A 23,820-nucleotide genomic window follows, 5' to 3' on the forward strand; every position below is an offset into this window, starting at 1 on the left:
CCTTGTCACATCCTCAAAAAGAGAAGATAGCTACTCACCGCTCCACTGCCCCTTCTCCTTATCCGGCTCCCCGCCCCAAAACCCCTTTCCCACCTTATCATTCCTCACATCCTCATCACTCGCCTTCTCCGCCGGCCGCTCGGCGCGACGATTCATCTCGGCGTTGTGTTTGCGCACCTCGTCGGTCTGCTCGCTCTCGTTGAGGGGAGGGTTGTCGCGCAGGATCTTGGGCTGGGCTTGGTCTTTGCCCTTATTCGATGCGCCGTCGGCGGAGCTGGAGTCGACGGGTGGGGATTTTTGGGTGCTGGCGCTGGAGGCGAGGCGGGTGGGTTGGAGGGTTCGGGGGAGGAGGGAGGGGCGGAGCAGGAGGGGGAGGCGGGTTGTGCGGTGGAACATTGCTGCGGGTGGGTGTGGGAAGGCTGCTGGATGAGTTGTGTTGTTGGTGGTGACAATGTAGGTATTGAGATGTTTGAAGGATGGTATAGGTTCAAGAAGGCTCTCGTCCAGGAGGTTAAGCTTTCACTTTCTATCGATCCTTGTTGCTGATCTACGTTGATGTCATGAGCCGCCACGAGTCGTTTAGATCTGCGTGTTTTCAGGCGATCAAGGCAAAAGGAAATTATGATGTATCTTATCTCGAAGTCGACTTTAGTCACTCGCTTGACATGACGCCGTCGATGGAGATGCGTTGCTCGACAACGAGCGGAGGAATGTCATTGGGCGATTATGTCGGACGCTAACGGGTGTTTCCGCTGTGTTTACCAGATTGATCGTTTCAATGGTCAACTTTTGTTGAACACTGGTCGATTGGGACGGCTCTGAACGGTGTCACGTTGTTGTACGACCGTTTATAGGCGTCGGAGAATGATTACATTGGTTGTAGACCTTGCGAGATCAACCAGAAGATCGTTCCGCGACCACTGTCTTCAACGAGATTGAGCCTAGCGGCATCAGCCAATCACAGTCGCCATTAAACAACCCTTCTCGAGCGACCACCGTCTCCCCTGTGGTCTCCCTTGTCCGGCCGAGCAGTTGCGATAGTCGGGACGGCCGTCGCATGTGAGTATTGTTGCTATAGTAGGTCCTGTATGACCTGAGCTCTTGCAGAAGCTACGTACCTTCCGTTCTTCCTTTCTTCATCTCTCCTTTCCATCTGTGGTAATAAACAATCGAAATGCTGCAGGCCCAGCATGCTCTTCTCCTTCGTGACACTCCTTCCCCTGCTCGTCCTGGAGGCGACAGCAGGCCCTGTGCGGAAAGCGGCCTTCCGGGAGCATGGCTGGGAGCGGAAGTTCATCGCGCCTCGAGACGGACGCATGAAGCTGCACATCGCCCTCCGACAAAGCGATGGCGGTGCTGAAGTCGAGCGACAGCTACTATCCGTCTCTAACCCGGGAAGCGCATCTTTTCGGCAGCACTTGGGTGCTGAGCAAGCGGCTTCGATCTCTACGCCCGCGCACGGCAGTGTCCACGCAGTTGAGTTCTGGCTGTGGAAATATGGCTTGCTGAACGATGCTTCGCTGTTCGGCGGCATCTACGAAATCGACACGACCATACGGAGCGCAGAGAGGCTGCTCAACACAACTTACTTTGCCTGGTCGGACGGCGAGCGGGAGGTAATCCGAACAGAACTGTTCTACCTGCCGGACAGCGTTGATGGGTATATCGACTTCGTTACGCCCACGACGAGTTTTCCGAAACGAAGAGCGATGAAGACCTCATTGCGGCGACCAGCAGGCGATGCTGTTGCTCAAAGAGCAGCTCAGGCTGTAGTGCTTAACGAACAAGCTGAATGTGCAATCAACAGCTTCGCAACGCCGACTTGCATCAGGCAAGCATATAAAATCGACTATCAAGCGCAACCGAACCGTACCACATTCGCCGTCTACGGAACGGAAGCAGCGTCTTTCAACCCTGTGGACCTGCAGACATACCTCCAACGCTACAACTCTCCAGCCGCTGAAGCGAACGCACAATACGGAGTCGTCGGCAACGAAGAATACTCCAGCTTCACAGCCAAATTCGAAACAGCGCTAGACACCCAAACCCTCCTCGGCCTCGCCTGGCCCGCCAGAGGCATCCTCTACAACAACGGCGGCGTCTTTGGACCCAGCCCTGGCACGGTCTATGATCCTTTCGTACAGTTCCTACAAGAACTCATCACGAACAAGACCGTCCCAAGCGTCGTCTCGTTCTCCGAAAGCCTGCCAGAAAACCAGCTTGACCCGGTGTATGCAAGACGGCTTTGCAATATGATGGCGCAAGTCGGTGCTCGAGGCGTGAGCCTGCTGTTCTCGAGTGGGAACAACGGACCCAATGGTGACCAGCCGACTGGCACGCACAAAGAGATTTTTGAGCCCGAGTTTCCTGCAAGTTGTCCTTGGGTCACTGCTGTAGGCGGAACAACCAACCTCAAGGGCGAGACGGCCGCGACGAAGGAGACGATCGGTGTTATTGGAAGGCTTGGTTATACGGCGAGTGGAGGCGGGTTCTCGAACCTCTTCTCTGCACCGGACTACCAGAAGTCGGTGGTTGATGCTTACGTCGCCAACCACGTCCCGGCCAGCTACGCTTCAGTATCTGGCTTCAATGCCCAAGGGCGAGGCATCCCAGATGTGAGCGCCTTCTTCACGAACTTCCCTACAGTCGTCGACTACATCACTTTCCCGGTCGCACGAACGAGCGCTGCAACGCCGGTTTGGGCTGCAGTGGTGACGCTGCTGAATGACTACGAAGCTGGGAAAGGGAGGTCGCCGCTCGGCTTTATCAATCCGTGGCTATACAGTCTTGACAGCGGACTGAAGGACATCACCACAGGTGGTAACAACGCTGGCTCTTGTGACCTGCTGGGAGGATGTACGCTGCCAGAGACGTTGCGGTATGAGGTCACCGAAGGCTGGGATCTGGTCACTGGACTTGGAAGTCCAATGTTCTCTGAGCTTACAAGGGCGCTCGATGCCATAGCTGAGCGTAAGAAGTAGTAATAAGATACCAGGAATGTCTGGAGTTTACGCCAATCGGAAAGAAAAATCTATCACGTCACATGTTCCTTCTCCTCCTCCCTCGGAATCCTCACCCCCACCACCGTCACCCCCGCCCCTACCACCGCCGCGGCCAACCCAAACCACCAAATCGCTCTCAAACCTTCCAACCCCACCTCCCCCTCCTCCGTCAGCGCCACCTGCGCCCCAATCGCATCTGCCACACTCGTCACGATCGCCGCCGACAGATTCTGCACCGTCATCAACAAACTCCCCGCACTGCCCTGATAACTCCTCGCCACGTTCGAGGTGATGAAGATACTCGCCGCCGCGAACGACAAATCCGGACCGAAGGTGCAGAGTGCAATGCCCGGCATGCTGAGGGCCCAGTACGATGTCCCCGCTGTTTGGGGCAGGAAGAACGCCGGACCAGTGGCGAAGGCGAGCATCGCGCAGACGTAGATCCAGTGGCCTGGTACCAAATGCATGATTCTGCTGACGATGTAGGTAGCGATGATACCTGCGATGAGGTTCGGGAGGAGATAGAGTGCTACGGTTAAGGGGCTGGCGTGTTGGATGCGGAGCCAGAATTGGATGGCGTAGAATTGCCAGGAGATGTAGGCGCCGAAGCCGAGGAAGTAGGCGAGCATCAGGGGCGCGAAGCCGGGGGTTTTCCAAAGACGGGTGGGGATTAGTGGGCGCGGGACGCGGGATTCGGCATAGAAGAAGGCGGCGAGGAGGAGGATGCCGGCTACGACGAGGGCGTAGGTGTAGGGTGACCATTGGGTTACTGAGCCTTGGGTGAGGCCGAAGAGGAGGCAGACGGAGCCTGAGACGGCGAGAAGGGCGCCAATGTAGTCGAACTGGCGGAGGGAGGGGGCTTCGGTGCCCGGGATGTCAGCGGCGGGTTTGAGCGCTGGGATGGTGAAGAATGCAGCGATGGCGCAGAGACCGCAGAGCATGGCGTTCGAGCCGAAGACCCAGGGTAGATGGGCAGTCAGAGCGCCGCCTTGGATAGAGCCGATCCAGAAGCCAGAAGGTGCCATAGCAGCCATGGCGCTGAAGACTCTGGTCTTGCGGATGCCTGGGTTGTAGACGCGGCCGAGGATGCTCATGGAGCCAGAGACCAAGGTGCCGACGGCTAATCCTTGCATGGCTCGCACGACGAAGAAGAGAATAGCACGCTGAGGAGTGAGCGAGAACGCTCCGACGGTGTTCCAGATTGTAAGAAAGATAAAGGCGCCAACGATTAAGAATTTTGGTGGAACAAGGTCTGTGAGACTGCCGGACAGCATGACCGACAGCCCGTTGGCGATGTTGAATGCTCCGACCAGCCATGGTAGTTGCGTGTTCTCGATGCCGAGGGCATTTCTGAGCTGCTGCTGGTTGACGTTGACATCGCCCAAGAACCAGCCAAACAGCAGCTGGCCTGCCGAGCAGACGAGGACGAAGATGACTTCGGAGGCAAAGTTGCCGAGTTCTGGTGGGATGCCTTGGGGATCAGACTTTCGTGGCAAAGCTGCTTCCTGCTCGGACAGTGAAGGGAGCGGTCCTTGAGATGGTTGCCGATCTGTGGTGCTGGGACGTCCTCGCAGGCTGACGGTTGGTTGTAGTTCGTATGACTCGCGGGCGGGGTTAGATACTATGCTGGCAGTTAGCACGAGTATGGACTGGCTAGGGTTCTAGACTTACATGTTCAAGCTATGTTCTCCATTGGGGCTCCCAGATGTGCACTGCGCTTGCTGCTCACACGTTCTAACCCCGTCCCTGCATCCGCAACATCCTGCTCAAGTGGCTGAAGTCGCGAATGATCACGAGAAAGCAAGGCCTCTGGCGTCTGTGTTCCCGTCGCTGGGTCTAGAGTTTCGAGCGAGGCTCTCGGTTCTGGTACGGACGAGTGACCTGCGGTCTGGCCGATCGTGGCTCCGAAAGTGCTTCCCACTCCAGCTTGATTGCCGTCTCCGCGATACTGACGATCACGCGGCTGCTCGAGTACAGTCTCTACGGTTGTGGTAGACATCTGTACGGCGAGAGACGAGGTGTGGAATGTGGCGGATGATTGAGAAAACTTTTACATTCGAGACTGGGTCAACAATCGAAAGAACTTTGGGCCTACCTGGACAGCAGCGGATGTTATTATACCATTACCTCTGCGACATGGCGTGCTACCCACAGTAGCATTATCTACACCGTGACGTCGAGCAGTAAATCTTTCAGACTTTGGTAAGCTCGCTGCTCATGCGCCGTTAGTCCGTTCAACAGTTTCCTGATATGGCGGCACCGCCTCCGACATGTTCTTCCGTAGTGTCATCCGTATCATGCCGGGCGGACGTGTCTGCCCCGTTGGTAATAGAGCGCAGGCTGGTGCCTTTCGAGTCCGTCTTCGGCGGCACCTTTCTCCTAGATCACGATCATCGTCCGACACTCTGAGCGGCAGCATCGCCGTTTTGCTTCCGATGTCTCGCGGAGAATCTGTTTCCTTCAGTTGGCGTTGGCGGTGGAACCGTCGGAGTAAACTTCCAAAAAAGTAAATCATGGGCTTCCCAAAACGTGCATGCCGCTACGACGAGCTCGAAGTGGCTTTTTAACGCGCCTTGCTGTGTTCTGCTCGTTCTTTGAGGCCGGCCAGCATTGGCGCAGTGGTTATATGGTCCATAATCCCACCGCCAGTGACCAGTAGCCGCTTCTTCAAGCCTGTTACTGCTATCTTGCCACGAAAGCGGAGATGGAGGAGAGTCTTGACTCTACCACCCTCCGTCATCTCATGGAGGATAAGCGCCCTTGAGGGAAGTTAGAGCGTCATGTCAGTGGTCAGCAGCGGCCTCTTACCATGAAAAGGACGCGCCGTATCTGTCGCTCTTGTAGACGAGGAACTCCTCCGGCTGTACTTCAGAGACAATGAAGTAGTCGTCTGCGCTGAAGCCGTAGTCATCCACTCGGTCTTCTGGCTGCAGATTCTGCCACGCAGGGTTGATGGTACGTGTTGCGTGCCAGCTCTTAGGCATAAACGCCTCAAACGATGCTGGAGTGTACCAGCCGCCACGACCCTTGCCAACTTGCATGACCCAGGGCCAGACGTCGGATGGTGGTGCGTCAATGACACGTCCTTGGGAGTAGACCATGACGGCGTCTGGTATGACATCGTCGCCTGGGTGTGCTATTGCGGGTAGCGCCGGCATGGTGGGCTGGCTGTATGTGAAGAGGAACAGAGAGCCAATTGAGAGGAGAATGGGCGACACCAGGAGCGTTGCGACAGCGCCGAGGGACCTGAGGGAGGCCATACTTCTGGACGACAAGCTTAATGAGTATTTGAAAGCAGCGTGATCCAGACCCAAAGGTATATTGGACTCTGTTGAAAGGTGTAGAAAGGCGGGATGGAGGACAACGCGAGCCTGCCCTCGTGTTCGCGACTTCTCCACTAGCGTGTAGCAAGTCAACACCTTCCCGTATGCCATTGGTCTAGATTCCTTCTCACTCACTCCATCTTCTTCTTCTCAAATGAAGTCTCATATCATCATGCCCAGATACGCGGACATGCACCTGGTCTTCCCGGTGTCAAAAATGGTGCCTTCTTGCACTTGTGAAGGCATCTGGTAGGACAGGCCGTGTCCTGCTATCAGGAAAACATGGTCGAACAATTCATCATTGAGCACAAGGTAGGTGTCATGCAGGTCAACGCGAGAACATGTCCCCTCGAGAAGCGGAACGTCTTCTTCTGGGTGCTTTCTCTCGTCCATGCAGGACCTCACGCCGTCAGTCTGGTTTCCGCCGAAAGGCGCATCGCATCCGGTGCACCACGGCCCTCAGCACACATGCACACTTCTGGCCCACCGCATGCACAATGTTACCACTAGGAGCAACAATAGCGAAGCCTGGCATTCCGTTGTGGTCAGGCAGCGGAATGCTGTCCACCTCAGCCTTCTATTTACGGGGTCGCCTAGCAACACGCTGGTATTCAGCATTGTCTCGGATGGAAGCTCACGAACATGGCCACTCTGGACAATGTACCGGCTCGACGGTGTCACATCTGCCGGAATATCAATGTGCAAGCCCTCGCTGTAGCGACGAGTGGAACTCGAAAGAAGTTCCAAGCGGCCGCTTTGCTGCCATATTGTGCTTGGCCGGAAGCAGCTCTTTGTTTCTCGCATCGCCAGCCGTGGGTGACGCATGCAACAAACCGCCTTGTCAAAGAACCTTTGACGAAAACGGAAGGAAGTTCACGGCACAGCATTTGTTCGTCTTCAGACACCATACGTGGCGTATATTCTTTCTACTTACCTCCCCCAGTCGATTTATTGTTCTTCACTCTTCCCTCCATCTCTTCCTCACGCTGCCTTCTCTTCCTTTTCTTCTGCATTTGTAACGACCGACAAAAATTGGACAGCACAACAATCATGCGTACCACCGGCACCATCCTCCTTGCGGCTCTGGCCTCCGTGGCCATTGCGCACTCGGTCAAGCCAGACTACTACAAGAACCAGCACGACGGCGGCGCTGATGACCATGTGGCCCACCACCAGGGGTCTGGCGAGCGCCCAGGAAAGGGCTTCCTCGATCACATCAAAGGTTCTTGGGGCAAGGACCCGCACGCTCATGGAGGCGCCGCTCATCACGGCCACGGCCACCAGTGGGCAGATGACGACGATGAGAATGACTCTGAGCTGAAGGCTCGCGACGCTCTCTTCGGCTTTGGCAACAAGAACAAGGGCAAGGGCAAGGGCCACGGCGGTCATCAAGGCCACCCAAGCCGCCCAGTCCACGGAGGCCAGGTCGACCGCGATGGCGATCTCCCCAACCAGGGCCCTGACGACGATGACCCATCCAACTTCCTCCCGAACAACATGCACGACGTCACGCCCTTCCCAGCCGAGGAGTACTACGACGACGAGGGCAAGGTCCTCGACCACATCCCATCCCCCAAGAAGCACCACGCCCGTGATGCGGACGCGGAAGCCAAGAAGAGCCATGGTGGACTGTCCTTTCCCAACGAAGAGTGGTACGACGACGAGGGCCGCTTGATCGGTGCAGAGGACGGCTACGACAACGAGGACGAGGAGGACGGCGTCGAGCTCAACCTCCCCGAGGACGACGACTCGCGCCAAATGCGCGCGAACTGGTGGGCCGCCGAACAACGCGACGACTACCCAGACCGCGCACCACCAGGCTGGACTGATAACGAGGATGACGAGGATGACAACACCCCATCGCGCCCATCCGGCCACGGCAATGCCCACGCCCACGCCCACGGCAAGCCAAAGCACCACCACGCCCGCTCCGCGCCCCACATCGAGGATGACGAGGATGAAGATGACGACGACGTCGAGCTCAACCTCCCCAACGACGAGCACTCCCGCAAGCACCGCCAGGCCTGGTGGGACGAGGAGCAGCGCAACGGCCACCAGGGCCACGCTCCAGCGGGTGGGTTCCACGGCCAACATGACAACAAGCCGTCGTACCACCGCCACTACAGCGCGCACCAGATGCGTGGGGTGGATGTCGATCGCGAAGCGGCGACCAACAGTGATCAGTACTACTATGACGTTGGTGATGAGGGGGATGAGGGAGAGTATGACCCTAGCTATGGTGGCGAGGATTATGATGAGGGGTTTGAGAAGAGGGATGCGTAAGTTCTTTCACCTGCCTGCCTACTGTTAAGAGAGGGAATGAATGCTGATAGTTGGACAGGAAGAAGCAGCCCAAGCCACCAAAGGCCCCCAAGGCCCCGAAGCCAAAGAAGGGCAAAGGCTGGAGCATGTTCCCGTGGTAGACGGCCACACGTAATGTCATGGTTAGAATAGTTTCCAATTAGTCTAGATAGACATTATGTAATGCTTCTCATAGTTCTACATCGTTCATCATACAATGTCAGCTCCTCTTCGAACCCATCTCCATACCTATGTCATCGTCATCCCATGCATCATCAGTGTTGCCAACCTTCCTGCCGATCAAGATTCCAGTCGCTGTAAGGCCTACGGCAGCGAGGAACCAGCTCTCGAACCAGCCTTCGACGAATTTCCCTTCCAGCGGCGCGCCGAGGGCTTCGGTGATGACGCTGCTGACTTCGGCCGGGAGATTGCTGCGCAGGAGTAGGGCGGAGGAAATTACGTAGGTGCCTGCGACTTGGCTGATGATCAACGGCAGACTAGTCTGCGCGTGCTGCAGCAAGCCGGGCGCAAAGCGGGCGAAGAGGCGAAAGGTCTGGAGTACGGCGTTGAAGGAGGCGAGCAGCATGACGCCACTGAGCAAGAAGCTGATCTGCCGCGACCAGGCGGCGCGGTTGAGGTTGCTGTCCCAGTGTGTTGTGAGCAAGGCGAGGATGTTGTTGATCGGATCGCTGGTGGCAAAGGAGTGGTTGGGCTGCCACCAGCGGCGGAGACTACTGAGGGAGGTCGCGCAGATGCGATAGGCGCAGTAGACGGCGAAGATGGTGTTGAAGATGTTGAGGAGTCTTCCCGCCTTCGTTCGTGCGCGCTGCTGTTCGCTGTAGCGGAGGCGGAGGTTCGATAGTGAGGTTGAAAGGGAGAAGCGCATGGTTTCGAGACCGGAGACCTCCATTTGCAGCGCTTTCACCTCTTGTAGCTCGGGATTGCCACGAAATGAACCCATGACGCGGCCAACGAAGCCTGCCTGATCTGATGCCGAAGCACTCTCTGACATCTTTCGTTGCAGAGCTCGAAGGCGACTCTGTTTGGCCGCCAGCATCTCCTCAGTGGAGGTCAGTCCCGCCTCCTTCCGCGCAATGTCTGTATCTCTGATCGTGCGGTGGCGGACGCCAAAGTTCTGCCACAAAGAAGACACCGCAGCGAAACCTGATAGTGAAGCCATCAAAGATATCCCGATGATGCCGATACGCTCCAGGCATGCTTCGGTGAAACTCCATTCACTGGTCTGCCCGGCCTCGCCACTGCGCAGTGACTTGCGAAGAAGAGAGGTTTGCGGGATGTACCAGAAGACCAGCAGCCACGCTCCGAACAGCAGTACCTCAGCAGCCAGCCGTAACCGTGGCTTCGTCCTTCCAGTCGAAGTCGCGGTGGAAGAGCCTCCAGAAGTCGCCTTGACTATTCCGTGGATCTCAAGGGCTGGCGTGATCAGGCCGCTCAGAACCAGTAGTAGGCCAAGGGTTACTCGCAGTGCCAGACCGCGAGCCGCCGGGTTGAGCGTATTCGATATTTCACATAACAGTAGTTCCACCAACACCGCCGACAGTCCAATACTCGTTGAAAACACCAGCCCACTCAGACTCTGCGCCGAAGGCTTCCTGACTACATCCCACTTGTCCGTCGCTTGAGCCTTTCCAGCGCTCTTGTTGTACACCGGCAATGCATCCTTCTGCTGTACATCCGAGGACAGGACAGGGTATATCCGGCGCTGTGCAATGACAGCTGTCGCGATCCAGGTCAAGAGGAACGGCAAAGAAGAAAGGACAATGGTCGAAGGCGGGACCGAGTCCAGCTGTCGCTTAAGGTACTGCGGTACACAGTCGTCGCAGTCGTCGGATGGCAGCATTGTGTTGGAGTGCTGGGGTCGTGGGGTCCATTGATGCTGTGGCAGAGTGTGGTGTTGTTCCGTAGCAGTCGTAGAACCTTGCGTCCGTGGACGACGAGTGTTCGACGTGAGACACTGGCACTTTCTGACGTAGCGGTCGGGCGAGCTTCGGCTGAATCTCGGCGAAATTTTGCTGCTATCACGATACATCAGAAGAACCCTGAACGCTGAACGCCAGCTAGCGCCGGCCTGTCTCGACCAATGAGACACGGAACGTTGATGAAGCCCATCAAATATTCAATCAAGGTAATCAATCAATCCTCCTACTGTCCTCCAACGCCCATGGAGGTTTCAGTTTTGCTTCCTCTTTTTGGCTCGCTTCGATACATCTTCAATTCCTCCCTGTGCATTTCAATTGGCATGGGAGTTTGCAGTCTTCGCCGAGCTCATACAGATAGTAGGCCAGCACTTCCTTTTTGCCATGAAACTCGTGCCCTACGCCTTCTGATGGTAGAAAAATAACAATCACTGAGTCGAACAAGTATCGTGAAGGTACAAACAGCATCCTCTGAACCTCGCACCTGAACACTCCTACCACACCACTCACTTCCTCCCCCACCCAATCAACCCAGTCCCGTCCAACCGCAACGGCACTTCAGGATGCTTCTGTCTGACAAACTCCAACATCATTTCCTTCCCCCTCGCCACCTCCTCCTCGCCGAAATCAGCAGTCAACCCCTTCATGAACGGGAACGCCTCAAAAACAAACTGCACCACAGCCTCATGCGTCTCGAACGGCAACCCCATCTTAAACTCCTTGGCCTGTGTGTCGACGAACCCGGCGTTGGCGAGATGTTGCTTGACCCCTTCGATGGACTTCCAATGCGCTCCGGGACCTGGTATGGACAGTCCTGGCCGCACTTGCTCGAGGAAGGTCGGGAGGTGGCCCCATTCGGTGTAGCCCATAGATGTCTCGACGAACAAGCCGCCTGGCTTCAAGATCCGGACGGCTTCTGCTACCGCTGTCTCATCGTCCGCAAAGGCGAAGTAAGCGAAGGTGGATAGTAGATGGCTGACCTCGCCATCTCCAACGGCTTCCTTGAGGTCTCTGGCGTCCCAATTTCGCACCTCGAGCCGCTTCCAGAGTGCATCTTTCTCCGCTTGCTCAGCTTTGCGCTCCTCCAGCTTGTCGAGAAGGCCTTGCGCGATATCTGCTGCGACCAAGCGAGCCGTATCGGGGATCCGAGAAGCTTGGTTCGGAGAGGTTAGGATTTTGCTTATCAAAGGACCAGACCCGGTGCCGATATCCATTATATAGCTGGCTTGGTCAAAAGGGAGAGTTTTGTCCACGACGTCGAATAGTTCGCTGCATGCTGCGCCGACGGGGTTGAGGAGATCATTCTCGTTGATGACTTTGACGTAGGCATCGGCGACACGGGTCCAGTTCTTGCCTGATGGCTTATCGGTGTTGGGGGCACTCATGATGTCTGAGGGAATTCAAGCAGTCGTTGTGGACTGTGTCCGTCTCCAAAGTTTGATTGCTTGAAAGCAAAGGGACCCATCGTTCATGGAAGGCATCTTGCTGATACTTATCTCACATGTTTCCCATCATACTCAGCTCGTTTAGGCTCTTCAAAAGTCTGCGAGAAACTCTCCGCGCGTGTGCCCTACCCGCCTGCGACTGCGAGTTGACCGCTTGGTTACAATCATCGGAATCCTTCCTCGTCGCGTTCGCACTTCTGCGTGCAACCTCTAACTCCGCCGCCAAACCCCAGCGTTGGGCTCGGCCATGATCTGCAGTCTACCAGGACTCTTGCTGGACTGCTCGTTATATCTACATGTAGGTAGCATCGCAACGTTAACCAACCTCACCTCGAACAGACGTCCAAAGAGGTGTTTGCTCTATGTGTCTAAACGTGTACGATACACATTGCAAACGTACCCAACGGAACTTGGTCGTCTTCGCGCTCCTTGATAAGCTGAGTGAGAGGGTAGTACTCCCATAGGATCTTTCAATGAGGTCCATGGCTTAAGCATACGAGTGTGTGGTAAGGAGAAGAAGTCGGTGCGAGAGGGTGAAGTTGAGACTGCCACTCCGTCTCCGCGTATTCCTTAGGCCGCTCGGCGTATATTGTGGCCAGGCTCGATTTGGCCTTGCCCTCGGCGAGATCTTCACATGACAACAGTGGGGGCGGGAGTAGCATCAGATCCGTTTAAGGTGGCCATTCGACGTGAGAACGCTAGCATCCAGGAGCGGACGGAAGTGTAAAGACTTGTAGTACTAAAACTTCTTCTATCGCACCATCGCTGGACCATCTAACCCACTCTTATCAAGCACAGTACACCTCGATGCAATTATACAAGCCCACACTTGCCACTTCTCTCACTCCCTCCACCGTCGATCACCCCTGAATCGACTTGAAATCCCCCTCCTTCGCCTTGCCCGCCTCAACAAGCCTCTTCGCCTCGTCACTAAACACCTCCTTGATCGCACTCTTCTCCTTGCCCTGCAACTTCGAGCTCAACAACGCCACCTCCTCGTTGTCCAACTTCAAAATCACAGCATCGACATCATTCAGACTGCTGTCGATCTGCTTCGCATCCGCCTCGCCGTCGACGAAGTAATTCGCGTCCTTGACCGCCTGGCGAATGACGCGCTTGTTCTTCTTCGCAGCGTTCTTCGCCGCTTCCTTGGCCTTCTTGCCCTCCTCCTTAACAGCCTTATCCGCCTCCGCCTTCTCCTTCGCCAAGCGCTCCTCTTCTGCCTTCTTCGCAGCCGCTTCCTCCTTTGCAGCCTTCTCTGCCGCCTCCTTCTCAGCCTTTTTCCTGTTCTTCTCCTTGTTCCCCTCCTGCTTGAACTTCTTGATCCGCTCATCCATCGCCAGCGCGTCGTCCACCAACTTCCTCAACCGCTGCGTATCCTCCGTCTTCCGCTTCTTCCTCGCATTGTTGTTCTTGCGCTCCATGTGCCTCTTCTGATCGCGGTTCTCGTTGTCATCCGGTACATCCTCGTCCAGATACTCGAACGTCCGCCACGAGTCGAAGTTGTACCAGAAATTGTAGAAGTACTCGACGTGCTCGCGGGTCGCGTCCTCACCTCCAAGCTTCGGTACATTGTCCTTCTTGCTGAACCGGGCCTCGCTCTCAAATACCGGTCCCCACATCTTGTAAAAGTTGCCGGGCTTCTTCTGCACGTCCTTCTTGCTCGGCGGGCTGACATCTGCTTCCTCGTCCACAGAGTCGAACTGCCGCCTCTTGCTCGGGTCAGACAGGATCTCATGTGCGCGCTGAATGCACTTGAAGAACTGATCGTCCTCCGTCTCACCACTCGCGGCCTTCTTGTCCGGGTGATGTTTGAGCACCTTCTTGCGATGAGCCCGCTTGATCTGGTCTTCCGTAGCTCTCCACCTGTGCTTCCCCAGGCCGAGGATGGCGTAGTGGTCCTGCGTCTTCCAGTCCTTGGCTTCGCGTTGCAGCATCATGGGGTCGTCGGTGTCGCTGATGTCGTCGTCCTTGTCGGTGGTGGCGGCCGCGACCGTCTTCTCGGCTTGGATGCGCTCATCCTCGCTGAAGGTGCGCTTGTGACGCTTGCGGCGGGCGTGGGCGAGGAAGTGAGGGCCGACCGGCTCGATGGCTCGGGAGGTTGGGGCGGAGAGGTGGGAGATGGGTTTGAAATCTTTCTCGGCCGACCAGTCCGAGGGGAGCGACGGAAGAGTCGCGGAGAGTTGGATTGTGGCCATGGTGGGTGGTTGAGCAGTTGAAGTTGTCTGGAAGGAAGAAGGAATGGGCAGAGATAATTTTCCAGCTCGATTTCTTGCTGCGAGTAGATGTAGTACTGGATCGGCTTAACTCGTGACAAAAGCTACGCATGCAGCACAGGGCGGAGAGAGCGACGCTCTTCCGGAGATACAACCACAACCCCCTCTGCGACGACATACCATGGAACCACGATAGCACACCCCCCACCAGTCCCACAATGACTTCCAAATACCTATCTCCCGCCGACCTCGCCACCAACCGCCTCGCCGTCCTCTTAACCTATCGCCACCTCCTCCGCGCAACCCGGCTAGCCTTCGGAGGTCCGCTCCCCCCTCCACCATCCACACCTCTCCCACTAACATTTCACAGACGACACACCCACCCTCCTTGCCTCCCGCGCCCAAGCCCGCGCCTCCTTCCTCTCTAACGCCGCACTCGAGCCCGGCGACACCGAAGCCACGACCGCCATCGAGCACGCGCAAGGCGTGACGAAGATTCTGCGGGAGCATGTGGTGCAAGGGCGGAATGTGGGCGGGGAGCAGTATCGGTTGAGGATCCACGAGCATACGCAGAAGTTGAATAATGAGCAGGCGAAGTTGGGGAAGGGGACGACGAAGGGTTTTAAGGAGATTAAGAATTCGCAGTTTTGAGGAGGGTACCCTATATTAGTGGGCGCAGAGCTGCGAGATGTATCCAGCACCCTGTGATGGGTACTCAAGGCCTAGAGCGAAGAGAAGGGTCCTCTTGAAAAAGATGGCTGCCCAGGTGCAGGGTCTAGGTTGAGCTTTCCGGTCCCAGTACCAGCACCAGCAGCACCAAGGTACCTGTATGTGTCAAGGGACGGATCCTAGCGAGTGCCGACCAGTCTATAAAGAACGACGCTGAGCCACACTACAGACGAGACTGGGCAGTCGAGGTGGATGCTGTTGATTTATTGTGAGATGCCAGCTGTGCAGCGGCGATATGTACAATACTCTATGAAGATGCCAGAACCTGCGCCATGCTCAATTCGAGTAAAAGCAAAACACCCACACTCCCTTCCCATCAGTTCTTCTCCGGCTTCCTGCCTACCATCAAGTACATCGGCGTGAACAGCTTCTCCTTTCCACCCGCGACAAGACAGTCGGCGGCCAAAGCAAGCGAGTCGGCGGTCTTCTGCGTGCCCTTCGGCGCCACCTTGATCGTCTCCAACAGACCGACAAACCGATGCGCGAACGCCCGGCCCCAATGCGTCATCCGGACCAGTGTTGGGAAGTCCCAGACCGACTGCATATACTTCAGGTTCCCACTCAACGGCCAGTACCACGGCAGCTCGTCTGGTCGGTCCGCCAAATCCTCATTCAACTCCATCTGGAAGCCTGCCGCCTTCATCGCATCCAGCGCCACCTCAATCTTCTCCATATTGCTGATCCCATCACCCTGCTCAATCCCCAGCCTGATCTCACGGTGGTGCGGGTTCGCATTGTCGTATTGATCCGTCATCAACCACTCATACACCCCAAACACACCACCGGGCTTCAACACCCTAAAGATCTCCGAGTAAATCCCCTCCAAACTCGGCGCGTGCACCGTCGCCTCAATCGCATACACAGCATCGAAGCTGTTGTCCGGGAAATCCATCTGCATGAAATCCCCCTTCACGTAGCTCAACTGCCCGCTCAACCCCTCCTTCGCCGCGTACGTCGTCGCCCGCTCGATCTGGTAGTCGTTATTGTTCAACCCCACGATGTTCGCGCCGGTGAACTTGGCAATCTCCCTCGCGGGCCCGCCGACACCGCATCCCACATCCAGCACTCGCATGCCCTCCTGCATCCCCATCTTCAGCGCGAGGTAGTGCTCATGTCTCGCCAGCGCCTGCTTGAACGCCTCGCCCTTGCTGAAGCGGCAGAAGTGGAAGGACTGCGCCCAGCCGTACTCGTAGAGGTCGGTGGCGAGGTTGTAGTAGTGTCGTGTGAGCGTGGCGTATTCGTCTCGTCGGGCTTTGCGGGTTTCTTCTGTCTCAACGCCGGCGGCTTTGTTGTCCCAGTGCTTGAAGTATTCGGACACGGCTTCGTTTTGGGCAGTGTGGTTCTTGGAGAGCATGGCGCGGAAGGAGTTGGATTCGGTGCCGGAGGTGCCGTGGAGGGCTTGTTTGAAGGCCGCGTCGCGCTCGCGGTCTTGCTTTTCGAGGGGTGTGAGAGGGGGTGAGGTGGCCATGGTGGACATGGTGGTGGTCGGGGTAGGGTCGATTTGTTTCGATGTTGATGGGCGATGAGAGGAGAGGGCTAGTTCAGAGATTGGTTGAAGTAAAAAGAAGGTGCAATGGTCTTGCAAGGCTTTATCAGGTGTTGTGCCGCTTCAATGGCATCGTACGTTCCTGCCGCCCCAACGACAAAAAGTCGTCCGATGAAGAAATTAAGCTTCGTACCTGCATGAGCTAGCTGCGGGATCAGCCGGTGGGTCTGAGCCGAGATTTCAAAGCCGACGACGACGTCGAACTCACGAGAACATCTCCACGCAGGATATCACTCCAAAACCCCTTTCTGTGGACGAGTCTTCCACAAAATCATCAGCGAGTGACCGTGAATTACGAGAGCTGCCTAGCGACTCGAACAACGCAGCCATCATCAGAAGCCTCTAACAGGCCAACGGCCTAAAACTGGGGAGATATTCAGTCTAGGAGCAAGTAACCCCCACTGGTGTTCAGGGACACTCTCCTGGACAGAGTCGGTGTCGAATCGCAGACAGTTCCACCCAAGGGGACGACTTCTAGGAATATCCAGGATTGAACACGGAATATCGCCACCATGCCACCTCAAATCAAGCAGGATATGAACCGGTCGGGCTGGGAGACGACTGACATGCCCTCAGTGTGCGAAAGATGGTATGTGTACTAGCCCTTCTTTCTGAGCGTATCGAGAATGTACTAACACATACAACAGCCTCCCGGACAACCCCTACGTCCAGATGCTCAAAGAAGACTACGGCGAAGCCTGCAAACTATGTACTCGACCCTTCACAGTCTTTCGCTGGAAGGCGGACCGCACAGCACGCCAGAAGCGGACCGGAATATGCTTAACTTGCGCACGCTTAAAGAACTGCTGCCAGTGTTGCATGCTGGACTTAAGCTTCGGGCTTCCGATCACTATTCGAGACGCTGCGCTGAAGATGGTGGCACCAGGACCTCAGAGCGACGTCAATCGGGAGTTTTTTGCTCAGAACAACGAGCGCGAGATCGAGGAGGGCAGAGGGCTGGAAGGGTATGAGAAGACTGACGAGAAGGCGAGGGATCTGTTACGGAGACTTGCGGCGAACGAACCCTACTACAAGAAGCAAAGGCGACTGGAAGCTGAAAGTGAAGAAGGACAGAAGCTGTTAGAGAGCGGCGAAGCAGCACCGCACGAACCAGGACCCATCCGAACCAAGGACGTAAAGGAGAAATCAGCATATGGATCCGCGTATGGTGCGCGACCTGGTGCTAGTAGTAGAGCTACTGGCAAGTCTGCGCCCTCACGGAAACCAGCCAACCAGCCCATCAGGCCTGAAGATATCGCACCGCCGGCCGACAGAAACATCACTTCCCTCTTCGTCACAGGCGTGGAAGACGATCTACCGGAGCATGAGCTGCGGAGCCACTTCTCGCAGTTTGGCCAGCTACGCTCAGTCGTCTGCAGCCACCGTTCGCATTGCGCATTCATGAACTACGTTAACCGCGAAGGCGCCGAGAAAGCCGCAGCGGCATGCCAGGGACGAGCAGTGATCAAGGGCGTACCGTTGCGGGTGCAGTGGGGAAAGCCGAAGCCGCTTGATAGCCTTGACCGCGACCAGAGGCTGGAGAACGCGAAGGCGGGCAGGACAGTTGGTGAGGGTGGCGCTGGGGGGAAGCGGAAGGCCATCGAGAGCGCTGGGGCGGGCACGGTTGGAGAGGACGACCTGGAGCGTCTCGTGGCTGCTCCACCGCCTGGTCAAGGGGAAGTGCAGTATGCTTCCATGGCTGGGGAGTGAAGTTGCCATGACAGGGTACTGACCAGGTCTTTGAATTCGGTTGGAGCGAGGCGTTGGAGCGTTTAACATGAGACACGGCAGACATGAAGTAGCGTCGTCTGGCTTTACGAACATAGCTTATACTTCATCTCCTCACCCATTCTTCCTCTATGTACGGAACTGCCGTAGCACGGTATCACCGCCAAGGGTCGTATTGCCCCACTGCGGCACCCATTGGCACTGCGCCGAGCTATCTTCACCTACAGCACAGCAAACAGGACACAAGACTAACAAGGTACCCGCAGACCGCTCATGCAGCAGAGGAGCATCCATACCGCACATATGGGCGCATAATTTCCTGACGGAGCCGTCCTCGAGCGAAAGGAAACCTCGGCAAGCACTCGCCGGCCTTCATGTGATCCTGCCTGCATACCTACCTTGCCGACGTTTGGCAGACGACTACCAACATGCCGACCTCACCGTCCCCTCGCTATTCACCCGCTCCGCCCTCTCCTCGCTCCAAGCCAGTCGCTCCCTCCATCCTCCCCGACCGCAGCGCCAAACCGCCCGCAACAACCAGCTCATTCGTTCCAGCATGGCGCCGCCCGACCCTCCAACCTGCCGGTGGCGATGGTCGCCGCCCCAGCGTCCAGTTCATTCCTCAGGTCAAGACTGACGCCGCCTCGCCAACGACGTCCCGCTCCTCCAGCGCACAACCGCCCGCAACCCGCACCGCCCGGCCCTCCATCGCAGCCGGCTCAGGGCGGCGCATGTCTTCGCCTCCACCACCAGCACAGTTCCGGCCCAGTGTGAGCTTCGATACGTTCAGCAATCCTTCCGCCAGCGATTTTAGTCTGACGCTGAACCGGAAACATCGGGATTACGAGTATACGCGGCGCAGTCGGACGTTTCTGTGCGGGACGGATACGAATGAGTACTCGGATACTGCACTGGAATGGCTGATTGACGAGCTGGTGGATGATGGGGATGAAGTGGTCTGTCTACGTGTCGTGGAGAAGGACAGCAGAGAAGCGGTGAAGTGGGCTGGTGGACAGGGCGAGAAGGGCTATCGTAAGGAGGCAGAGCGGTTCTTGGAGGCGATCGAGAAGAAGAATACCGATGATCGCGCCATCAGTCTCGTGCTGGAGTTCAGCATAGGTAAGGTGCACGACACCATCCAGCAGATGATCCGGATCTATGAGCCAGTGATGCTGGTGGTTGGCACACGTGGACGAAGTCTTACAGGCTATCAAGGCCTGCTGAGCTCGGGCAGCGTGAGCAAGTACTGCCTCCAGTACTCTCCCGTCCCAGTAATCGTGGTCCGACCAAGCTCGAAGCGCGAAGCGAAGAAGAAGAAGCGCCTCCAAGACCCCAGCCGAACCGGCTACAGAGACATCCTAGACAAATCCGACGACGCCCCTCGAGGCCGCGGCTGGCACCTTCTCGACGCCCAGAACCGCATGTCCATCGTGGGGTCGGACCTCGGAGCACTAGGAAGCTTCGGCCCAGGCGACCAGGACGTCGAAGCGCGCAAAGTCGCCGAAGCAGTCGGATACCGCGCCGGCAGCAGCGGCACTCCCCGCCCAAGCTCAGCCATGGGCCGTGAAGGAGGCCGCAACAGCTCCCTCTCCCGCATCACGTCCACATCCACGGAAGGCGGCGACGCGGATGTCTCCTCCCCACCAGCGCAACTTCTCAAGTCACCACACTTCGCTCCCAGCCCGCCGTCCAGCGACGACGAGCTCGACGACGACGACGAGCTAGAAACATTGGAGGCGAGTACCGTGCGTCGCCCTGAGGATGAGGCCGCGTTGTTGGCGTACGAGCGCGCGCAGAAGATCTTCGAGGAGGAGCTGGAGGAGGAGGAGGTGAGACGAGCAAAGGCGAAGGAGAGGAGTGCGAGTCGAGGGGCGGGGAGTAGGAATGCGAGTCGTAGGCGGGGGAGTGAGAGGGATGAGGAGGGGGCGGGGAGTGGGGTGTTGGGGGTGCTTGCGCAGTTGGATCGGGGGATCAAGTAGAGTTGCGAGACGGGATGGGGAAGGGGAGGGAGGTGTGTGTAGGTAGTTGATGATATGACTGGTTATGATCATGACATTGGAGGATAGTTCATTTTCCACATAACCTTGCTGATCTAGAGAACGCTCGTTGCCCAGTTGTTAATCATTGAGGCTGTGGCTATGGATATATACCTCCGTATGGCATAGTCACGGACATGCTCAACCCCTCCTTGTGATCTAGATCAGCGTCACCTTATAATCTTTCAGTTCACAACACTCACATGCATTGACTTCCAGCATCGCCGCCTCGCAAAAACCTCCGAACTTCACGTCACCAACACCTCTACCTAGAATTAGCCCTAGCTATGCTCCCCCGACGGCCGCCATCATCGATCAAGGATATCCTCACATCTCAGATCCAAACTAGATCTTTCCGAGCAGCACTTCGAAGAATGGTCACTTCAAACGACATCAGACCCTCAGAGGGCGAAGACGCCAACCTCCTTACGGAGCAGACGACGGCCTTGGTCGATCGCGGCCGCTGGACACTCTGCAACAACGGCGCCGGCCTCGAACGAGAATTCAAATTCAAGACCTTCAAAGCGACATGGGTTTGTCTCCTCCCTCTCTCCTCCTCCCCTTCCATCCTCCGCCTCAATGTTGATGTCTAATTGGCACTGCAGGAATTCATGAACAAAGTCGCCGCCGAGTGCAAAACCGCGCGCCACCACCCGGAATGGACGAATGTCTACAATAAGACGCATATCCGGTGGACGACGCATAGTCCCGCCGGGCTGAGCGGGAAGGACACGGGGATGGCGAGGTTTTGCGATGAAGTGGCTGCGGAGAGCGGGGAGGTGGTGGAGGGGGATGGGAAGGCAGGGGGTGGGGTGGAGACGGGGAGGGTGGAGGCGGGGGATTGTTGTGGGAGGAGGGCGGGTTGATGGAGATGAACGGCAGGGAAGGGGGATGTAAGACTATGTTCAACACAGGTATATAGGCAGCAGCGTGCATCGCAGTATCAATACTATACAACAGCTTTTGATCGTTCAGCACCAACAAACACTCAATCTAGGCGTACCGCGCCGCCGTCATCGAATGCGCAGGAGCCGAAGCAGCTCTCCGACCTTCATGGATCATCCCAACAAGAACGCTGAGGTCCACAGCTGCAACACGACCCGAACTCTTCCTGCGCTCGTCAATCGCCTCCAAGCTCGGCTTCGGCATCGGTCGTGATAGGGTCACGTTCGTCAGCGTCGACAAAGCCGGTATGCTTTTGATCACCTCCTCGCTATCAGCAAGCTCGAGGTTCTTCAGCCGTGGACAGAGCAGTGGAAGCGATGCGAGGAAAGGCCGGAAGACCGCTCCTGAGAATGCTGGCTGCTGGCGTCGTGGAGGTGTGACCGTGAGGCTTGATAGGTTGGGCAGGGGACCGAAGCTGTTCTGTAGCTGCTGTAGCTCGTTCTGGCAGAGCGTTGAGACGGCGACCCGCCGGCTGGGCTCGCGGAATGCGCGTGGGTCCATGAGGGGAGCGAGGTCCACGTCTGTCAGAGTCAGGCGTAGGGACTTGACGTAGGCGAGGTTTTTGCTGGAGCTGCGTTCAACCCAGGCGAAGAAGTCGGCCTGGGAGGTGAAGTTGGCGGTCCGCTCATAGATGACTTCTTGCGCCTCGTTGTTGATTGACTGGCATGTTCGGAAGAGATTGAAGGCCTCGTTCGTCTCGAGGTCCAAGGCAGCTTTGTACATTGCTAGTCGGAGTTCGGTTGGTAGTCTAGTGAAGAGTAGGCTTTCTGGCTGGTCGGAAGGGGGCATGAGCTGCCCTTGTATCTGGTGCAGGAGGTACGGTTCTGTTGATGCCCGCTATGCTTAGGGTACTTCTCTGTGGGAGGAGGGAAGGCAGTGTCGTGTATGATATGATCATGCACCAGGAAGAAGCAGTGCAAGTGCTATCGGTGGAAGTGATTGCTGTGGTGATCGTCAGGACTCACCGGCCTCCTCTCGGAGTACATATACTCGCTTCTGAGGTATGGCGTATTCTATCCTGTACCTTCGTCATACGCCCAGCAAACGAGCACACGAGACGCATCTGCCACGATACCCAGGACATGACCGGCTCGGATGGTGTTCAAAACCTTAACAACCACATCTGCCGTTGTGATCGTCATGTACGCTCCCAATGGCGCACAACAATGCCTGCTCGCCATGTGCTCTGGATGCCTCGCAGCGTGGCGGCGACTTTTCGTCTCACTTGGCGGATATAAGCTGGGTTTGTTCGGCCTGCTCTGGGCTAAAAGGGATTGGTCTCAACCAGAGAAGGTCATCAGTTTTGCTGCCACCCAATGGCAGTAGGAGGTGACGAGTGCTAACAACACCAAGGATCTCCGCATCAGTGTGTCTGCAGCGTTGAAGCTCACGGTGGACTGAGATGATGCGGTTAATGGCAAGCCTTGCCATGTCTTGATGCAGTAAAGCTGGAGCCTCCACGAGCGAATCCTGGCACCGCACGTGGGAGTCATGCATCTGACCTGTGTGACGACGCAGATGGCGTTTCGTGGAGATGAACACGGCAAGGTGAAGTAGGTGGTTGGACGAAAGGATGGGACGATGGCCAATGGGAGGAGTAAGAAGAGAACCGTTTTTACCGGGTAACACAGCCGTGAAGACGCACCGAAGCGAGGACAAGCCTGCTAATGAGGTGAGTCAATCTCGGTAGAGTAATATGGCTGTCCCTGCTCGAATGAGATGCGGTATGAGAGAGGTGGAGTCTACCTGCCGAGTCAAACCGCACCGAGCATGTCCGGAAGCGGGCCATTGCATGGAGCGGATCAGAAGTTCTTGCTTGAGCTCTCCTTGGGGCCCCGTTGTGCGGTGGCGCCATGGGCATAGATCGGTGGGATGTGAGGTTGGATGGAGTACATTGGGCTAGAGATGAGATGAGGTTGTTTTGGTGAGACGAGAGCACAAGGGTGACGGACAGCGACTTCCGATCCACGTGTTTGCAAGCCACGCCTCATGGTCGATCGATGCCAAATTCTAGTCGACACATGTGGTGCGACAGAAACAGGTAGACATGGTCCAGATTGCCGACGATACTGGCGAAAGAAATCGCAAGAAGAGGTTCGCGAGAAGCTGTGGCTGCTGCAGCATCGTCCGAATTCTGTCAGGTTTCAGTGTGCTCCTTCCGCATTGGGACGTGCTCAAACTGCTTGTAGCGTGCAAAGCGGTATGCTGCAGAAGAAACGCTAGAAGGAATCGTGAGCAGTCGTACCAAACAATGGCACGGCGTGATCCGCACGTGTCTCCCACGTGGGCTGCCCTACTGCAAATGTACCACGACAGAAGATCTCACATTTGTGGCGTCGGTGTAGCGAGCAGCGCGTAAGGTTTGGATGGTATAGCATAATCGAAAGTATAGAATTCTCACTAGCCCACGCTATGCCTCGCATGGAACTCCTAAATACACATCCGGCTGCCCACTAAAACACAAGAGAAGAAGTGCGCCTCGATAGAAGTACACCGCCCAATAGGTACGAGGACACTGCCATCACTCCTCCTGCGCGCCCGAAACCACGTGTGGGCCACGCGAGTGTGCAAGCGATGGCGTTCCCAGCTTCAGCCTCCTCAACAAACAGATG

General features: G+C 56.6%; 12 protein-coding genes across 12 annotated transcripts; 5 read left to right on the forward strand and 7 right to left on the reverse strand.

Moving 5' to 3' along the window:
* Positions 1-30: 30 nt before the first annotated feature.
* LTR77_005602 (uncharacterized protein) lies at positions 31-396 on the reverse strand (the record flags this gene model as incomplete). Its single annotated transcript, XM_064802846.1, has 1 exon — positions 31-396. The coding sequence occupies one exon, from the start codon at positions 394-396 to the stop codon at positions 31-33; it is 366 nt and encodes a 121-aa protein (XP_064658971.1).
* Positions 397-1,190: 794 nt separating this feature from the next.
* On the forward strand, positions 1,191-2,981 carry LTR77_005603 (uncharacterized protein; the record flags this gene model as incomplete). The annotated part of the gene is made up of 1 exon (XM_064802847.1): positions 1,191-2,981. The coding sequence occupies one exon, from the start codon at positions 1,191-1,193 to the stop codon at positions 2,979-2,981; it is 1,791 nt and encodes a 596-aa protein (XP_064658972.1).
* A 53-nt stretch (positions 2,982-3,034) lies between these two features.
* On the reverse strand, positions 3,035-5,001 carry LTR77_005604 (uncharacterized protein; the record flags this gene model as incomplete). Its single annotated transcript, XM_064802848.1, has 2 exons — positions 3,035-4,623; positions 4,734-5,001. 2 exons carry the CDS (start codon positions 4,999-5,001, stop codon positions 3,035-3,037), a joined length of 1,857 nt encoding a protein of 618 aa, XP_064658973.1.
* Positions 5,002-5,565: 564 nt separating this feature from the next.
* LTR77_005605 (uncharacterized protein) lies at positions 5,566-6,160 on the reverse strand (the record flags this gene model as incomplete). Its single annotated transcript, XM_064802849.1, has 2 exons — positions 5,566-5,761; positions 5,811-6,160. 2 exons carry the CDS (start codon positions 6,158-6,160, stop codon positions 5,566-5,568), a joined length of 546 nt encoding a protein of 181 aa, XP_064658974.1.
* A 1,215-nt stretch (positions 6,161-7,375) lies between these two features.
* LTR77_005606 (uncharacterized protein) lies at positions 7,376-8,748 on the forward strand (the record flags this gene model as incomplete). Its single annotated transcript, XM_064802850.1, has 2 exons — positions 7,376-8,604; positions 8,667-8,748. The coding sequence occupies 2 exons, from the start codon at positions 7,376-7,378 to the stop codon at positions 8,746-8,748; spliced, it is 1,311 nt and encodes a 436-aa protein (XP_064658975.1).
* A 98-nt stretch (positions 8,749-8,846) lies between these two features.
* On the reverse strand, positions 8,847-11,948 carry LTR77_005607 (uncharacterized protein; the record flags this gene model as incomplete). The annotated part of the gene is made up of 2 exons (XM_064802851.1): positions 8,847-10,662; positions 11,074-11,948. 2 exons carry the CDS (start codon positions 11,946-11,948, stop codon positions 8,847-8,849), a joined length of 2,691 nt encoding a protein of 896 aa, XP_064658976.1.
* A 920-nt stretch (positions 11,949-12,868) lies between these two features.
* On the reverse strand, positions 12,869-14,206 carry zuo1 (Zuotin; the record flags this gene model as incomplete). Its single annotated transcript, XM_064802852.1, has 1 exon — positions 12,869-14,206. One exon carries the CDS (start codon positions 14,204-14,206, stop codon positions 12,869-12,871), a length of 1,338 nt encoding a protein of 445 aa, XP_064658977.1.
* Positions 14,207-14,442: 236 nt separating this feature from the next.
* On the forward strand, positions 14,443-14,875 carry MZM1 (Mitochondrial zinc maintenance protein 1, mitochondrial; the record flags this gene model as incomplete). Its single annotated transcript, XM_064802853.1, has 2 exons — positions 14,443-14,545; positions 14,595-14,875. The coding sequence occupies 2 exons, from the start codon at positions 14,443-14,445 to the stop codon at positions 14,873-14,875; spliced, it is 384 nt and encodes a 127-aa protein (XP_064658978.1).
* Positions 14,876-15,269: 394 nt separating this feature from the next.
* ERG6 (Delta(24)-sterol C-methyltransferase) lies at positions 15,270-16,430 on the reverse strand (the record flags this gene model as incomplete). The annotated part of the gene is made up of 1 exon (XM_064802854.1): positions 15,270-16,430. One exon carries the CDS (start codon positions 16,428-16,430, stop codon positions 15,270-15,272), a length of 1,161 nt encoding a protein of 386 aa, XP_064658979.1.
* Positions 16,431-17,011: 581 nt separating this feature from the next.
* SLT11 (Pre-mRNA-splicing factor slt11) lies at positions 17,012-18,209 on the forward strand (the record flags this gene model as incomplete). The annotated part of the gene is made up of 2 exons (XM_064802855.1): positions 17,012-17,088; positions 17,147-18,209. The coding sequence occupies 2 exons, from the start codon at positions 17,012-17,014 to the stop codon at positions 18,207-18,209; spliced, it is 1,140 nt and encodes a 379-aa protein (XP_064658980.1).
* A 446-nt stretch (positions 18,210-18,655) lies between these two features.
* On the forward strand, positions 18,656-20,856 carry LTR77_005612 (uncharacterized protein; the record flags this gene model as incomplete). The annotated part of the gene is made up of 2 exons (XM_064802856.1): positions 18,656-20,056; positions 20,602-20,856. The coding sequence occupies 2 exons, from the start codon at positions 18,656-18,658 to the stop codon at positions 20,854-20,856; spliced, it is 1,656 nt and encodes a 551-aa protein (XP_064658981.1).
* A 400-nt stretch (positions 20,857-21,256) lies between these two features.
* LTR77_005613 (uncharacterized protein) lies at positions 21,257-21,997 on the reverse strand (the record flags this gene model as incomplete). Its single annotated transcript, XM_064802857.1, has 1 exon — positions 21,257-21,997. One exon carries the CDS (start codon positions 21,995-21,997, stop codon positions 21,257-21,259), a length of 741 nt encoding a protein of 246 aa, XP_064658982.1.
* Positions 21,998-23,820: the final 1,823 nt, after the last annotated feature.

This window comes from Saxophila tyrrhenica (assembly GCF_035928015.1).
Source record: "Saxophila tyrrhenica strain CCFEE 5935 chromosome Unknown scaffold_8, whole genome shotgun sequence".
Lineage (NCBI taxonomy): Eukaryota > Fungi > Ascomycota > Dothideomycetes > Mycosphaerellales > Extremaceae > Saxophila > Saxophila tyrrhenica.